A 17,441-nucleotide genomic window follows, 5' to 3' on the forward strand; every position below is an offset into this window, starting at 1 on the left:
AAACTTAACATAACATACAGATCCCCAAACAAGCACAGTAGTTTTAAGATAACATAATCTACTATCTTATATATATATGATAATTTTATTCTTATCCAAGTTCGATCTGTTGATAAAAACGCATATAATTACCCATAGAATTCACATAGAGAAGAGGCGCGGGGTTACTAGAACTTCGAGTGGAGTGGCTTTCATATTAATTAGGCCAGCAGACCCTGTCATATCGATGGGCTCATCTGATGGAGTTTTGAGATCGAATCCATGTAACAAGCGAGCTAGAGTCTGGTGCATCACTTGAAGAGCAAAGTTAGCACCAACACATGATCTTCTACCTGACCCGAAAGGAAGGAGTTCAAAGTTCTGCCCTTTAAGGTCGAAATCCTTATGGGTGGTGAGAAATCTCTCTGGTCTGAACTCTGTTGGTTCAACCCATGTATTAGGGTCGCGTTGAATCTTCCAAGTATTCATGAATAGATGGGTTCCTGCAGGAATGTGGTACCCTGATACGGTGCAGTCCTTTGTTGACATACGTGGAGCCGATAACGTACCTGCTGGATTTAGTCTCATTGCTTCTTTCATTACAGCGTGGAGATATACTAAGTTTTTCATATCAGATTCTTCGACCTGTCTCTCACGACCAACGTGGAAATCAAGTTCATCTTGCGCCTTTTTCAACACATGTGGATGATTCATTAATAATGTTAAGGCCCAAACCAAACTAACCATTGTTGTATCACTTCCCCCTAAAATCAAAGTCTGCATACATATAAATATCCAGTTTAATGTTATATTTGTGATGTTATGTCATGAAGACCAAATGTACAAGAGGCTTTCCAGTCAGTAATTGAATTTTAAATTTCTATTAGTAATAAATGTGATGGTGACAGCTAGGGAATGTAATATAAAATATAAATATAAATTTAGTTATAAATAATATTTCCTAGTTTGCTAGGGACCTAAAATTTTCTTGCTTAGTGAATATTTCCTAGTTGGAAAATGATATAGGACCCCCTAGGTACACTCTCTTGCTTATGTGGAGGATAAGATATAGGACCCCCTAGGTACACTCTCTTGCTTATGTGGAGGATAAGACAAGGGGTATTTCAATCTTTTTCACAGTATCAAAAGACTAATTAAAACAGAAATGATATTTGGAGCGAAAGATGAAAAGCGGGTGTGAAGCGACCCACTTAGAGGAGACACGTGGTCACAACTCCGTTACTTTTCAAATTTTGGGAATATTGGATTTGGTCCACGAAATCAGCGAGTTTATAGATACGTCCCTCTACACAGATTAGACCTGAACCGTTGAATCTATAAACGGTCCAGATCATATACGAAAGTTGAGTGAAAAGTGACTTCGCCATCTCTCCCTCTCAACGGTTTAATTAGTCAATTCATTCGATCAAAAACCAGATTTTTTCAAAATCAAATTCTCTTCCTGATGTTTCAATTTTTCAAAATCAAATTCTAGGTTCACCTGAAATTTATGAATAAATTTGGTATCTCACTTTCTATCTCTAACTTTTTAACTCTCTTTCTGTTGATTTTGAATTAGTAATGAACTCATGTTTTTTGTTTCACTCTCTAGAAATTTAAAAGAATAAAACTAAAGCCATGGGTTTTCATCATCACCAGTTTCTTTAGGTGTATAGCATTGAGCTTTAATGGGGGAAGTAAGCTAAAAAGCAAGACCTTGTAATGCCGAAGAACACCAATACCTCGTTTCGTGATTTCACTTCATTACCTCTCGACTTTAAACCCCATCACATAAAAATGGTATTTGAACCGAACACCAATACTTCGTTTTGTTTTTTCACTAACATAGGATTGTAGCTTCTCTTTATAGTCTGGTAACATGTCCCGGCCCCCATCAATCTCGAAATATCAGAACATTCGTGATCTTCGTCCAAATACTTAACAACAAAAGAGCCCATTTCCAACTTTAGCCTCTTTGAAATCTCCTCCTTCAACTCCATCATTCCTGGTAACTTTAGCCCCTTTACCCTCACGCCCCTAAGATCTGGATTTTTTCTCATGTTGTTGTTGCATTGTCTTGACGACTGAAGGAGTCATCGTGTTCTGATGAGGATGAATTTACCGAGAGGGAGAACCGAAGAAGTCACATTTTACTCAACTTTTCGTATATGATCTGGACCGTTTATAGATTCAACGGTTCAGATCTAATCTGTGTAGAGGGACGTATCTATAAACTCGCTGATTTCGTGGACCAAACCCAATATTCCCAAAATTTGAAAAGTAACGGAGTTGTGACCACGTGTCTCCCCCTAAGTGGGTCGCTTCACACTCACTTTTCATCTTTCGCTCCAAATATCATTTCTGTAATTAAAATGTCTATTATCTTACTAGAGGGAGTGTACAAGGAAGTTTCGTTAGTCCTTCCTAGTTTGATGGAGACCCTTTTTAACTAGAAATTCCTTTTACGTAAAACATGCATGTCATTTCGAATTCAAATATTCTATTTATCCTTCCATTTTGGTCCCTCCCCAAGCCCTCCGCTGATTGTGGCGACATATCACTGGAGTATATTTTCTCACATTCTCTCTCCAATTGCTCCACACTCAAGTGGTATGTCGCCACATCAACGGAAGACTGGGGGAGGGATAAATAGAATTTCATGAAACGGAGTTACTTGTTTTTATGTTTTCAACTTTCATTTTTGTAGTATATTTCTTCTTTTAGTATTTATATTTTACCGTTTCAACGACTTGATTTTTTTCATAAAATATCTTACCTTATGGTAAACAAATAGTAATAGAGGTTAACCCGTAGGACTCGTTTAGAGTCATGCACAAGTAACTATCAAGTGAAAGTATTTGGTCGAAGATTAAAAGACAACATTCAACGAAATATCATGATATCAAGGATGGATATGAACATACCAAGCAAGTAGCTTTGTTGATAGTATCAGCATCGTAATGGGATAGAAGGTTAGGATCATCAAGTTTCGAGATCATTACATCCATGAAATCTTGCTCTATACGACTTTCTTTTTTATCTGCTTCATTTAGTAATCTTCTCTTCATTTTGTGTTCTTCCAACCATTCCTCCATTAAACTATCAATGAACATTCTATTTTTCTTTTCCTTATAACCTGTTCCAAAATCTAACCACCCTAGAAATGGTATCACATCAGAAACCCTAAATTTTCCTAGTAAACAAAAGAACTCTCTCAAGGCCTCTTGAAACTTCCCAGCTTCATCATCATCTCCTCCTCCATTAATAGTCATACTCGCCGGAGTAGCACCATCAGTACCAAAGTACTGCTTCCCACAGATCAACTTAATAGTAGTTCTGAACGTTAAATCCGCAAACCAATGCTTAAATTCTATTAAAACAGGACCACCACCTCCAACTGATACTACTTTATGATGAAGTTCTTGAATGGCTTTGTTTATCTCAGAATTCCACACATGTTTTAGAGACTCAACCGTACTAGTTGAGAGTAGCTCATGAGTGACTACTTTTCGCATTTGGTTATAGTATGTCCCATAAGGCGAAAAGGGGAACATCGCGTAACTATAACCGAGTAGTGAACTGGCTATACGAGGTGGACGACCGATGAAAACCAAATCGTTTTTAGTTAAACACTCTTTTGCTACTTCTGCACTACTCACTACAAGTACTTTATTCAGACCCATCCTTTTTTTTTTTGGAGAAGATAAAATAGTATCATTAATGAAAAATCAATGCAATGGCAGAAGCCTAGATGGCTAACCATCCAATACACAGACAAAAGACAAGAAAATATAGGTACATTAGGCTTATAGCCTAGATAAAGCATCCCAGTTCCTAATGTATTGGCTAAAAGGGGTCGACTTGCTCCATAGTTGATTGGTTGCCCAATAGTGAATTAGGCTCTTAGCTTGAAAGATGATATTATCCCGTGTAGCTTCTCTGTCACTTTCTATCTCCATCACTCTATAATTACGCTCTAACCATATGACCCAGATGATTGCCGGAGGGATACAAAGATGGAGGAAGGATTTTCTATCTGTTACTTTCTTTGGTTTCCATTCTATCAAGGAGTTGGAGATTGATTGAGTGCTACTGTTTGTATCATGAGAGGGGATTAAAGCTTGCCAAATCTTAGAAGTGAAGGTGCAATTAAGGAATAGGTGATCAGATGATTCACAATTGGACTTGCACAAAGAGCATCTGTTTGGAGTTATAAAGCCTCTTCGAATAATCTTGTCCATGGTTGGAGCAGCTTTATGGATGATAGCCCAGAGAAGAAAAGAGACTTTCGAAGGAATACATTTGTTCCAAATCCAACTTGCAACTGGTTGTTGCGAGGATGCACCTTGATGTTCTAGCTCTAGATATAAAGATTTAACCGAGAAACCATGGTTCGAAGGGAGCCACTTACGTGAGTCAATCGAGGAATTGAGGGAAGATGAAGCTTCCGTTGTGGACTCAAGGAGAGAAGTAAGGGGATTAATCTCTGATGTTCTAATTGGTCGAGAAAAATGAAGATTCCATGAATCATCGACGAAAGCACCACCCAAATTATCCTCTATAGATGCAAATTTCTTCTTGGTAGCTCTCCAGAGAGTAGGAAATCTAGACTTAAAAGACCCTCTGCCCGTCCAGTCGTCCAACCAAAAGCTAAGCTGACGACCTCTATTGATCTCTAGTTTGGTTTTCTTCATGATAATAGGGGTCAGGGAAGATATTCTTCTCCAAGGGCCAGCATTTTTGGATGTTATTTGGTCGCTTGGGAACCACGGAGCAGCACCTCCCTTATATTTTTCATCAATTATCTTCCTCCAAAAGCTATAAGGTTCTTGTCCATACCTCCAAACCCATTTGCCAATAAGTGCTTTGTTCATCAATGCCAAGTTTTTAATACCAAGTCCACCTGATTTCTTGCTGTTGTTGATTTTAGACCAAGCTACCCAGTGATATTTTCTTTTATTTGCAGTTGTTCCCCATAAAAAATTCCTGATAATACGATCAACCTTCTTACTGATAGAGACTGGCATCAAGAATAACGAGAGATAGTATATTGGAATGGCTGTTAATGTACTTTTGATAAGAACCATTCGCCCTCCTTTAGATAAGTATTTGCATTTCCACGTAGCCAATCTCTTTTGAATTTTATCAATGACCGGATCCCAGAAAGACTTGCATTTGGGAGATTTCCCAAGAGGAAGACCCAAGTAAGAGAAAGGAAGGGTCTCTTGACGACAATGAATAATACCTTTGATTTCTTCTAGCAATTCAGGTTCCGTATTAACACCTATAACTGAAGTCTTGTCTCTGTTGATGCGGAGACCTGTTAAAGCTTCAAAACGATGGAGAATTACATTTACAGCTCGGACTTGTTCAATATCAGCTTGTAGAAAAACTATAGTATCGTCAGCGAACTGTAAGTGGGTTATCTCGGTTCCGTGTTCTTTGACCCTTAGCCCATGAATCTTGTTCACAACCTGAGCTTCTTTCATTAACATAGAGAAGATTTCCCCAACTAGTATGAATATGAAAGGGGATAAGGGATCCCCTTGCCTCAGACCCTTGAAGCTTTGGAAGAAGCCATTCGATTTTCCATTGATTAGTATTGAAAAGTGTGCTGATTTCATACCTTGTTTGACCCATCTCCTCCATCTCCATTTAAATCCCATCTTCTGTAATACTACGTCAATTGAGTCCCATCGCACATTGTCGAAAGCCTTCTCGATGTCAATCTTGAATATCAAACCCGAAGATTTTGATTTGGTTGCTGACTCTATCACCTCCGAAGCTATGAGAATTGAATCTAAAATCTGTCTATTGGCTACAAATGCACCTTGTGTATCAGAAGTTAGCTTGCTGAGAAAGGGTTTGAGCCTATTCGAAAGAGCCTTATTGAAGATTTTGTGGACGCCATTTATAAGACTAATCGGCCGGAAGTCTTTAGGGTGATTAGTGATCTCTTTCTTAGGAACCAGAGAGATGAAAGTGCAATTATGTCTCCAATGTAGAAATCCCACATTGTTATACTCTGCAATCATGTTGGTGATGTCTTGCTTGATAATCTCCCATGTACTCTTGTAGAATTCATTTGTATACCCATCCGGACCCGGGGCTTTCCCTGATTTAAGACTTGTGATCACTGAATAGATTTCTTCAATTTGAATCGGCTTCTCAAGAGATGTGGCTTCTGTGTCTCCAAATATTTCATGGATTAGCTTATTCTTTTTACCCATGAAATGGTGAAGATGACCTATAATAGGCCACCCATTCGCCACTTCCGGGGGTTCAATTTTTCCGTTTTTCACCATACGAGATGGTGCTATCCTTCGAAGATTTAGTAGTAAAATGTAAACTAGTAAACCACAAATACCAATAACGACCATATTGGGTTTTGGGAACTGCAAAAAGTTATGAGACAAAAGATCAAATGGACTCATCAATTTGCTCGATAAATTCATCTTTATATGAAGCTCTTTTTGCTCTCGAATGCCTGCAAAAGTTAACAACTTTTTGAGTATCATAATTATAACAAAGTCAAAGACTTAAGATATACACAATCACGTATTTGTCATTGCTATGGGGCGGAGCATGGCCGTTTCGGCATGCTGTTGCACGACTCATTTCATCGTCACAATTAATAATTTTGATTTTTTTAAATATATTATAAAATTTGGGAAATGCTATGTGTACAAAGAATCTTTGACAAGATCTTTGACACGATGAGTCACACGGGTAAAAGAACGGTCCCATTAAAGTCAAATTTTGAAAAACTTTTATCTTTTAGTGAAAATGACTCATCATGTCAAGGATTTTGTCATTGTAACACTCCTATTTTCTCTAATCTGTTACCAGAACTGTATTTTTTTTCGGGAATGCTACAATGACAAAATCTTTGACTTAATGACTCACTTTCACAGAAAGACAAAAAAAAACTCAAAATTTGAATTTAATCTAGACCATTATTTTATCCACGCGACTCACTAAGTCAAAAAAAATTGTCAAAAATCCTTTATACACTTAGCATTTCTAATACTTATAATGCATGTCTTGAACTTGTGTTATTATTCACACAAGACTTAAATTATTCTCACCAACAAAGTATCGGTACTTATTTAGAGTTTACATTTGTAGATATTCCTAAAAATAACATAGAGTTAATTACCATTGAAGAAAAACTCATTTTTAACAAAAGAAACCCCTTAGCTAGTTTCACAAGATTGTTAAGAAATTAGAAAGAAAATGGCAGAAGAAAACTTACCTTTAATTGATCTATTTCTCTTAACCCTTTTTTCTTCTCAATTTTAATTTTCCCAAATGGTTCTCCCTGAATTTCCATTATAAATTGTGAATCTTAAGTCTACAACAGCAAGTGGAGTGAAACCGTCCATTCTAGATGGAAAAGACTAAATTTCTCAACAACACTCTTACATTTGCTGAAAAGACAAAAGTTAGTTTTTCTCTTAGAAAAAAGGAGGCCATTTGGACTGCAATCGACCTTATTTGGACTTTCAATCTCACCCATTGAAAAAGTCAATGGGTAAGATTAAAAGCCTCAAAATAACTTCACTTGAACAGCAATGGAAGAAATGGAAGAATAAATCTGAGGAGTAATTTCTTGGTTCAAGAAGAGGAAAATAACATCAAGAATAGTAGGAGAGTAAGGCTGGGAATTCAGCCCAAGAACCCGAAATCCGGCCAAAAACGCCCCAGTCCGATAGAAACCACCCCCCGCCCCCCCCCCCCCCAGCCTTTGAGACCTGTATGGGACACTCTTGTTCTCAGCCCGCATGTAAGAAACACAAGTGAGGGGCAACGGAAATCTTAATAGAAAAAATGAGTGAAAAACCCAAAAATCTAGATCCTAATAAGAAAAAAACCCACTCAAAAATAATAATGTCAAAAAAACCCATTTTAATATGCGAATCTTCAACCTCTCAAAGGCCGCTGCTAAAAGCGCTCAGCCAAAGTGCTATATATAAGCAGGTTTCTCTCCCTTAGACTTTTTCTTATTCTCCTCTTTTGGTATACCAAACAGGAAATTAGATTGAAGATCAAATTTTAAATTTTTTTAGTTAGAAAGACAAGTTATATTTTTTTGTTTTTGTTAAAACCCCAAATTTTACATTTTTTGTTAAAAAATATAAATATTTGTATTTGGTTTGGTTAAAAACCTAAAATTTTTGCATAAGTGTCGCAAGATGTTGCAAGGGGCTCCAAATTTGTTGTAAAGCAGTTGTAAAGTTGGCGCAAAGTGTTGCATAGTTGTCGCAAGACTTTGCAAAGTTGTCGCAAAGTGTTGTAAATTAAAAAGTACTCAGGAAGTTGAAGACTAAAAAAATTTGATCGATCCTTTTTAACATTGCCAAATTTTCCGTATAGAAATCGCTCGTTTGGACAACACATCGAGATTTTTTTTGTATAATTTTACAATTGTTCAATACAACTAAAAGTGTCCCCACAAAGAATTATTTTGGATCCGCCACTGTATATAAGCAGGTTCCTCTATAGGCGTCCCGCCAATGTTTTGCCCCACCTGACTTACCAGCACCCTCGACTTTTTTCTTCTTCTCCTCCTGTGGGTTGAAGTAAGCAAGCAAGAATTGATATCTTCGTTTTAATGAGGCAATCACATAGTTAATTAAGTTTCCTGAGATATGAAGAAGAATTTTGTATTTATAAAAAAGTTAGTGTGGGCAATCTAGTTTTTTTTTTTGTCGTGTATATGGATGACATACTAGAAATAATGTTCCAATGCTAGAATTTGTAAAGAAATAGTTAAGGAAATGTTTCTCAATGAAACAAAGACCTCCGAAAGGTGAAAAACATATTTGAATTCCTCCAAAAGCATAAGGATACATAATAACCCAACACCAACATGTCCCATTTCAACATAAACATAAGAGATCCAAAATGCAACAATTATTACATATGATGCAAACTTTTATATAACATACAAGTCCTCATACAAGCACAGTAGTTTTAAGAGAACATAATCTACTATATGATATATATGATAATTTAAATCTTATCCAAGTTCGATCGGTCGATAAAAACACGTATAATTACCCATATAATTCACTAGAGAAGAGGCGTGGGGTGACTAGAACTTCGAGTGGAGTGGCTTTCATATTAATTAGTCCAGCAGACCCTGTCATATCGACCGGCTCATCTGATGGAGTTTTGAGATCGAATCCATGTAACAAGCGAGCTAGAGTCTGGCGCAACACTTGAAGAGCAAAGTTAGCACCAAGACATGATCTTCTACCCGACCCGAAAGGGAGGAGTTCAAAGTTCTGCCCTCTAAGATCGAAATCCTTATGGGTAGTGAGAAATCTCTCTGGTCTGAACTCTGTTGGTTCAACCCATGCATTAGGGTCGCGTTGAATCTTCCAAGTATTCATGAATAGATGGGTTCCTGCAGGAATGTGGTACCCGGATACGGTGCAGTCCTTTGTTGACATACGTGGAGCCGATAACGTACCTGCTGGATTTAGTCTCATTGCCTCTTTCATTACAGCGTGGAGATATACTAAGTTTTTCATATCAGATTCTTCGACCTGTCTCTCACGACCTACGTGGAAATCAAGCTCATCTTGGACCTTTTTCAACACATGTGGATGATTCATTAACAATGTTAAGGCCCAAACCAAACTAACCATTGTTGTGTCACTTCCCCCTAAAATCAAAGTCTGCATACACATAAATAAAAATGTTATATATTTTGATGTTATGTCATGAATATCAAATATACATGCGCCTTTCCAGTACGTAATCGAATTTGAAATTTATATGAATAAATGTGATGGTGCCAGTGAGGGCACGTAATATAATTATAAAGTTAAATATAAATAATATTTCCTAGTTGGATGGAGTCTCTTTCTAGCTTAGTGAATATTTTCTAGATGGAAAATAAAATATACCCTCCTTGTACACTTCCCCTTGCAGCCTTGCTTATGTAGAGAATAAGTCAAGGGGCATTTCAGTCTTTTCACATTGTGAAAGGCTAAAACACCTCTTGTCTTATTAGAGGGCGTGCACGAGGAGGTCCATTTGACAAACATGAACCGTCTTGAATTACTTGTTTTTATGTTTTCAACTTTCAAGTAACAAATCAAGTGAAAGTATTTGGTCGACAAATATAAATAATAAAGTAGGACTCATTTAGAGTCCCACACAAGTAACAAATCAAGTGAAAGTATTTGGTCGAAGATATTCGATTAAAAGAATATATTCAGCCAAATATCAAGGATGGATATGAACATACCAAGCAAGTAGCCTTGTTGATAGTATCAGCATCGTAATGGGATAGAAGGTTAGGATCATCAAGTTTCGAGATCATTACATCCATGAAATCTTGATCTATACGACTTTCTTTTTTATCTGCTTCATTTAGTAATCTTCTCTTCATTTTGTGTTCTTCCAACCATTCCTCCATTAAACTATCAATGAACATTCTATTTTTCTTTTCCTTATAACCTGTTCCAAAATCTAACCACCCTAGAAATGGTATCACATCAGAAACCCTAAATTTTCCTAGTAAACAAAAGAACTCTCTCAAGGCCTCTTGAAACTTCCCAGCTTCATCATCATCTCCTCCTCCATTAATAGTCATACTCGCCTGAGTAGCACCATCCGTACCAAAGTACTGCTTCCCACAGATCAACTTAACAGTAGTTCTTAACGTTAAATCCGAAAACCAACGCTTAAATTCTATTAAAACAGGACTACCACCTCCAACTGATACTACTTTGTGATGAAGTTCTTGAATGGCTTTGTTTATCACAGAATTCCACACATGTTTTAGAGACTCAACCCTACTAGTTGAGAGTAGCTCATGAGTGACTACTTTTCGCATTTGGTTATAGTATGTCCCATAAGGCGAAAAGGGGAACATCGCGTAACTATAACCGAGTAGTGAACTGGCTATACGAGGTGGACGACCGATGAAAACCAAATCGTTTTTAGTTAAACACTCTTTTGCTACTTCTGCACTACTCACTACAAGTACTTTATTCAGACCCATCCTTAAAGTAAAGGTTGGTCCATACTTATCAGCCATGTCTCCAAATATTTCATGGATTAGCTTATTCTTTTTACCCATGAAATGGTGAAGATGACCTATAATAGGCCACCCATTCGCCACTTCCGGGGGTTCAATTTTTCTGTTTTTCACCATACGAGATGGTGCTATCCTTCGAAGATTTAGTAGTAAAATGTAAACTAGTAAACCACAAATACCAATTACGACCATATTGGGTTTTGGGAACTGCAAAAAGTTATGAGACAAAAGATCAAATGGACTCATCAATTTGCTCGATAAATTCATCTTTATATGAAGCTCTTTTTTTGCTCTCTAATGCCTGCAAAAGTTAACGACTTGTTGAGTATCATAATTATAACAAAGTCAAAGACTTAAGATATACACAATCACGTATTTGTCATTGCTATGGGGCGGAGCATGGCCGTTTCGGCATGCTGTTGCACGACTCATTCCATCGTCACAATTAATAATTTTGATTTTTTTTTTCAAATATATTATAAAATTTGGGAAATGCTAAGTGTACAAAGAATCTTTGACAAGATCTTTGACACAATGAGTCACGCGGGTAAAAGAACGGTCCGGATCAAAGACTAATTTTGAAAAACTTTTATCTTTTAGTGAAAATGACTCATCATGTCAAGGATTTTGTCATTGTAGCACTCATGTTTTCTCTAATCTGTTACCAGAACTGTATTTTTCTTCGGGAATGCTACAATGACAAAATCTTTGACTTAATGACTCACCTTTACAAAAAGACAAAAAAAAATTCAAAATTTAACTTTAATCTAGACCATTATTTTATCCAACTGTTGACAACATAGAGTTAATTACCATTGAAGAAAAACTCATTTTTAACAAAAGAAACCCCCTTGCTAGTTTCACACTAGATTGTTTAGAAATTAGAAAGAAAATGGCAGAAGAAAACTTACCTTTAATTGATCTATTTCTCCTTCTCTTAACCCTTTTTTCTTCTCAATTTTTTAATTTTCCGCAAATGGTTCTCCCTGAATTTCCAATATAAATTGTGAATGAAGAATCTTGTCCACACAGCAAGTGTAGTGAAACCGTCCATTCTAGATGGAAAAGACAAAATTTCTCAACAACACTCTTCCATTTGCTGAAAAGTTATTTTTTTTCTTTTTCCGTTGAAAAACCATTTGCTGAAAAGTTAGTTTTTTTTTTTTTTTTTTTTTTGTTGAACCTGAAAAGTTAGTTTTTCTCTTTAAAAAAAAGGACGCCATTTGGACTGCAATCGACGTTATTTGGACTTTCAATCTCACCCATTGAAAAACTCAATGGGTAAGATTAAAAGCCTCAAAATAACTTCACTTGAACAACAATGGAAGAATAAATCTAACTTGTTATAATGGAGTAACATCAAGAATAGTAGGAGTAAGGATGGGAATTCAGCCCAAGAACCCAGCCCAGAACGCCCCAGTCCGATTGAAAATCCCCCCCCACCCCCACCCCCACCCCAGCCCACGAGAAAAACCCGCTCAAACGGAATGTTTTATAGGCCCGCCTTTGACTTGTATGGGACACTCGTGTTCTCAGCCTACATGTAGGGAAATCTGCCTGAAATTTTAATATAATCTTTTGGGTTATTTCCCTAATGACCCCAACTTTATGATCAGCTTCCCGCCTGGCCCCTACTTTACGAAAAATACCCATATGGCCCCCTTCCGTTATAACACCGTCACTCTCTCTCCTCCATCATGTTTTCTCTCTCTGCCAAGTCACGCCACATCATCTGTTACGCCACCTTATCATCTTCTCCGGCATGGGTCGCCGGCCGGCGACCTTCAAATTTTTTTTTCTCTCTCTCTCTCTAAAAAAAATTTTTTTTTTTTTTTTATTCTCACCTCTCTCTCTCTAAACTCCGGCGAAGGGAAACCCTTCGCCGGAGTTCGAGTCTGTTCTTGAACAGATCCGTCTGTTCTTAGATAGACTCGATCTGTTCAAACAGACCGTGAACAGATCGAGTCTGTTCAAGAACAGATGATGATGAGGTGGCGTAAAAGATGATGTGGCGTGACTTGGCAGAGAGAGAAAACATGATGGAGGAGAGAGAGTGACGGTGTTATAACGGAAGGGGGCCATATGGGTATTTTTCGTAAAGTAGGGGGCCAGGCGGAAAGCTGGTCACAAAGTTGGGGGCCCCTAATCTTTTCAATTTTAATACAAAAACTCTAAACAAACGGCCCAAAGGAACCGCATATCAAACCGCCTGAGAGAGAAACAAGGATTTTTTTGGGCGGTTCGTTTAGACTCACTGATTTTAATATGTGAATCTTCAACCTCTCCAAGGGCGCTGCTAAAAGCGCTCGACCAAAGTGCTATATAAGCAGGTTTCTCTATAAGCGTCCCGCCAAAGTTTTGCCCCACCTGACTTACCAGGCCCTTTGACTTTTTCTTCTTCTCCTCTTGTGGTACACCAAACAGGAAAGTAGGTCGAAGATCGAATTTTAGATTTTTTCTAGTTAAAAAGACAAGTTATGTTTTTTTTGTTTTCGTTAAAAATCCATATTTTATATTTTTTTTGTTAAAATAAATATTTGTATTTTGTTTGGTTAAAAACTCAATATTTTTTGTAAAACTGTCGCAAGGTGTTGCAAGGGGTCGCAAGGCGTTGCAAAGTTGTTGTAACGTGTTGCAAGGGGTTCCAAATTTGTTGTAAAGCGGTTGTAAAGTTGGCGCAAAGTGTTGCATAGTTGTCGCAAGACTTTGCAAAATTGTCGCAAGCGATTGCAAAGTTGTCGTAAGGCGTTGCAAAGCTGACGCAAGGTGTTACAAATTAAAAAAGTACTCAGGAAGCTGAAGATTAAAAAAAATTGATCGATCATTTTTAACTGAAGTTCAAATTTTTTAGGGAGTTTTGGCCAAATTTTTCGTATGGAAATCGCTCGTTTGGACAACACATCGAGATTTTTTTGTATAATTTTACAATTGTTTAATACAACTAAAAGTGCTCCCACAAAGAATTATTTTGGGTCCGCCACTGTATATAACCAGGTTCCTCTATAGGCGTCCCGCCAATGTTTTGTCACACCTGACTTACCAGTGCCCTCTTGACTTATTTCTTTTTCTCCTCACGTAGGTTGAAGCAAGCAAGCAAGAGTTGATATCTTCGTTTTAATGAGGCAATCAAATAGTTAATTAAGTTTCTGAGATACGAATAAGAGTTTTGTATTTATAAAAAAGTTAGTGTGAGCGATCTAGTCTTTTTTTTTTTTTTGTCGTGTATGACATACTATTCATTAGAAACAATGTTCCAATGCTAGAATTTGTAAAGAACTAGTTAAGGAAATGTTTTTCAATGAAACAAAGACCTCTGTAGGTGAAAAACATATTTGAATTCCTCCAAAAGCATAAGGATACATAATAACCCAACACCAACAAGTCCCATTTCAACATATACATAACAGATCGAAAATGCAACAATTATTACATATGATGCAAACTTTTATATAACATGCAAGTCCTCATACAAGCACAGTAGTTTTAAGATAACATAATCTACAATCTTATATATATATGATAATTTAAATCTCATCCAAGTTCGATCGGTCGATAAAAACACGTATAATTACCCATATAATTCACTAGAGAAGAGGCGTGGGGTGACTAGAACTTCGAGTGGAGTGGCTTTCATATTAATTAGTCCAGCAGACCCAGTCATATCGACGGGCTCATCTGATGGAGTTTTGAGATCGAATCCATGTAACAAGCGAGCTAGAGTCTGGCGCAACACTTGAAGAGCAAAGTTAGCACCAAGACATGATCTTCTACCCGACCCGAAAGGGAGGAGTTCAAAGTTCTGCCCTCTAAGATCGAAATCCTTATGGGTAGTGAGAAATCTCTCTGGTCTGAACTCTGTTGGTTCAACCCATGCATTAGGGTCGCGTTGAATCTTCCAAGTATTCATGAATAGATGGGTTCCTGCAGGAATGTGGTACCCGGATACGGTGCAGTCCTTTGTTGACATACGTGGAGCCGATAACGTACCTGCTGGATTTAGTCTCATTGCCTCTTTCATTACAGCGTGGAGATATACCAAGTTTTTCATATCAGATTCTTCGACCTGTCTCTCACGACCTACGTGAAAATCAAGCTCATCTTGGACCTTTTTCAACACATGCGGATGATTCATTAATAATGTTAAGGCCCAAACCAAACTAACCATTGTTGTGTCACTTCCCCCTAAAATCAAAGTCTGCATACACATAAATAAAATGTTACATATTTTGATGTTATGTCATGAATATCAAATATACATTCGCCTTTCCAGTACGTAATTGAATTTAATGAATAAATGTGATGGTGCTGAGTGAGGCCACGTAATATAATTATAAATTTAAATATAAATAATATTTCCTAGTTGGATGGAGACTCTTTCTAGCTTAGTGAAATTTAATATAATTATGTAAAACACGAACCCTCTTGAATTACTTGTTTTTATGTTTTCAACTTTCTTAGTATGTACCCATGTTTTATCGTTTCAGCGACTTATTTTTTTTTATATAAAATATCTTACCTTATGGTAAACAAATATAAATAATAAAGTAAGACTCATTTAGAGTCCCACACAAGTAACAAATCAAGTAAGAGTATTTGGTCGAAGATATTCGATTAAAAGAATATATTCAACCAAATATCAAGGATGGATATGAACATACCAAGCAAGTAGCCTTGTTGATAGTATCAGCATCGTAATGGGATAGAAGGTTAGGATCATCAAGTTTCGAGATCATTACATCCATGAAATCTTGCTCTATACGACTTTCTTTTTTATCTGCTTCATTTAGTAATCTTCTCTTCCTTTTGTGTTCTTCCAACCATTCCTCCATTAAACTATCAATGAACATTCTATTTTTCTTTTCCTTATAACCTGTTCCAAAATCTAACCACCCTAGAAATGGTATCACATCAGAAACCCTAAATTTTCCTAGTAAACAAAAGAACTCTCTCAAGGCCTCTTGAAACTTCCCAGCTTCATCATCATCTCCTCCTCCATTAATAGTCATACTCGCCCGAGTAGCACCATCAGTACCAAAGTACTGCTTCCCACAGATCAACTTAACAGTAGTTCTTAACGTTAAATCCGAAAACCAACGCTTAAATTCTATTAAAACAGGACTACCACCTCCAACTGATACTACTTTGTGATGAAGTTCTTGAATGGCTTTGTTTATCTCAGAATTCCACACATGTTTTAGAGACTCAACCCTACTAGTTGAGAGTAGCTCATGAGTGACTATTTTTCGCATTTGGCTATAGTATGTGCCATAAGGCGAAAAAGGGAACATCGCAAAACTATAACCAAGGAGTGAATTGGCTACACGAGGTGGACGACCGATGAAAACCAAATCGTTTGTAGTTAAACACTCTTTCGCTACTTCGGCACTACTCACTACTAGAACTTTAGTCAGACCCATCCTTAAAGTAAAGGTTGGTCCATACTTATCAGCCATGTCTCCAAATATTTCGTGGATTAGCTTATTGTTTTTACCCATGAAATGGTGAAGATGACCTATAATAGGCCACCCGTTTTCCACCTCCGGTGGCTCAGTTTTTCCGTTTTTTACCGTACGAGACGGTGCTAGTACTCGCCTTACAAGATTTAGTAGTGAAAAGTAAACTAGAAAACTACAAATGCCAATAATGACCATACTGGCGGGTTTTGAGAACTGGAGAAAGTTAAGAGAGAAAAGATCAAATGAACCCATCAATTTGCTAGACAAATTCATCTTTAGATGAAGCTTTTCTTTGCTCTCTGCTGCCTGCAATAATCACACAAATTATTACTGAGTATCATAATTATAACCAGAGTAATGCTAAAAGAAGAAAGATATATTTTTTCACTTTTGATAGACGGTTGATTTGTATTTATGTATTATTTTTAGCGTCTTCTATAATTTTTCTAAAAAGTCAAAGATTTGAGACGTAAAGAAAAATACAATTATGTATATAGCGGAGACAATTAGAGAAATTTTATTCTTCCCTTCATTTGCTCCCTCTCTCAACCCTCCTACTAATGTGACAACGTCTCACTTGAGCATATTCCAAATGAAAGAAAGAAATCTACCTTCGATATTCTTTCTTTCTGCTCCTCTCACCCCTATCTTTAACTTGCCTAAATGGCTCTTCCTTACATGGTATTTATAGGGCCAAAGAATGGTATTTATAGGGCCAAAGAAGAAAAGTATATGAACTCTATAGCATTTAATTGGCAACTTAAATCTCTAGCGGAGACACTTAAGTCAAAACCCTAATTCCAAATGGAAGAAAAAACTTACCTTTGATTATTCTCTTTCCTCCTTATCTTAATTTGTCTAAATGGTTCTCCCTTTGATCCTATTTATAGGGCAAAAGAAAGAAAAACATATCCCGGATATATGATTTAAGAGATGGTCAAATAATATTC

General features: G+C 37.0%; 2 protein-coding genes across 3 annotated transcripts; both read right to left on the reverse strand.

Moving 5' to 3' along the window:
• Positions 1–8,790: 8,790 nt before the first annotated feature.
• Positions 8,791–12,074, reverse strand: LOC147541310 (strychnine-10-hydroxylase-like). Its single transcript, XM_086632753.1, has 3 exons — positions 11,947–12,074; positions 10,241–11,336; positions 8,791–9,665 (listed from the first exon to the last, which is right to left on the reverse strand). The coding sequence occupies exons 2-3, from the start codon at positions 11,300–11,302 to the stop codon at positions 9,039–9,041; spliced, it is 1,689 nt and encodes a 562-aa protein (XP_086488879.1). The 5' UTR covers positions 11,303–11,336; positions 11,947–12,074; the 3' UTR covers positions 8,791–9,038.
• A 2,277-nt stretch (positions 12,075–14,351) lies between these two features.
• LOC147541311 (strychnine-10-hydroxylase-like) lies at positions 14,352–17,441 on the reverse strand. 2 transcript variants are annotated; one of them, XM_086632756.1, is made up of 3 exons: positions 17,314–17,441; positions 15,694–16,797; positions 14,352–15,230 (listed from the first exon to the last, which is right to left on the reverse strand). In XM_086632756.1, the coding sequence occupies exons 2-3, from the start codon at positions 16,762–16,764 to the stop codon at positions 14,604–14,606; spliced, it is 1,698 nt and encodes a 565-aa protein (XP_086488882.1). In that variant the 5' UTR covers positions 16,765–16,797; positions 17,314–17,441; the 3' UTR covers positions 14,352–14,603. The 2 variants fall into 2 exon arrangements, with proteins under 2 accessions (XP_086488882.1, XP_086488880.1); XM_086632754.1 differs by having other exon boundaries at positions 17,103–17,351.

Source organism: Eschscholzia californica, unplaced genomic scaffold, assembly GCF_041429995.1.
Source record: "Eschscholzia californica isolate CP2 unplaced genomic scaffold, dmEscCali1.0.p SCAF_4, whole genome shotgun sequence".
NCBI lineage: Eukaryota > Viridiplantae > Streptophyta > Magnoliopsida > Ranunculales > Papaveraceae > Eschscholzia > Eschscholzia californica.

Coding starts and splice junctions, on each gene's coding strand:
- LOC147541310 (XM_086632753.1), bottom strand. CDS start 11,302: ATGAATTTATCGAGCAAATTGATGAGTCCATTTGATCTTTTGTCTCAT. Junction 9,666..10,240: donor TCAACAAGGCTACTTGCTTG/GTATGTTCATAT, acceptor ATGTGTATGCAG/ACTTTGATTTTAGGGGGAAG.
- LOC147541311 (XM_086632756.1), bottom strand. CDS start 16,764: ATGAATTTGTCTAGCAAATTGATGGGTTCATTTGATCTTTTCTCTCTT. Junction 15,231..15,693: donor TCAACAAGGCTACTTGCTTG/GTATGTTCATAT, acceptor ATGTGTATGCAG/ACTTTGATTTTAGGGGGAAG.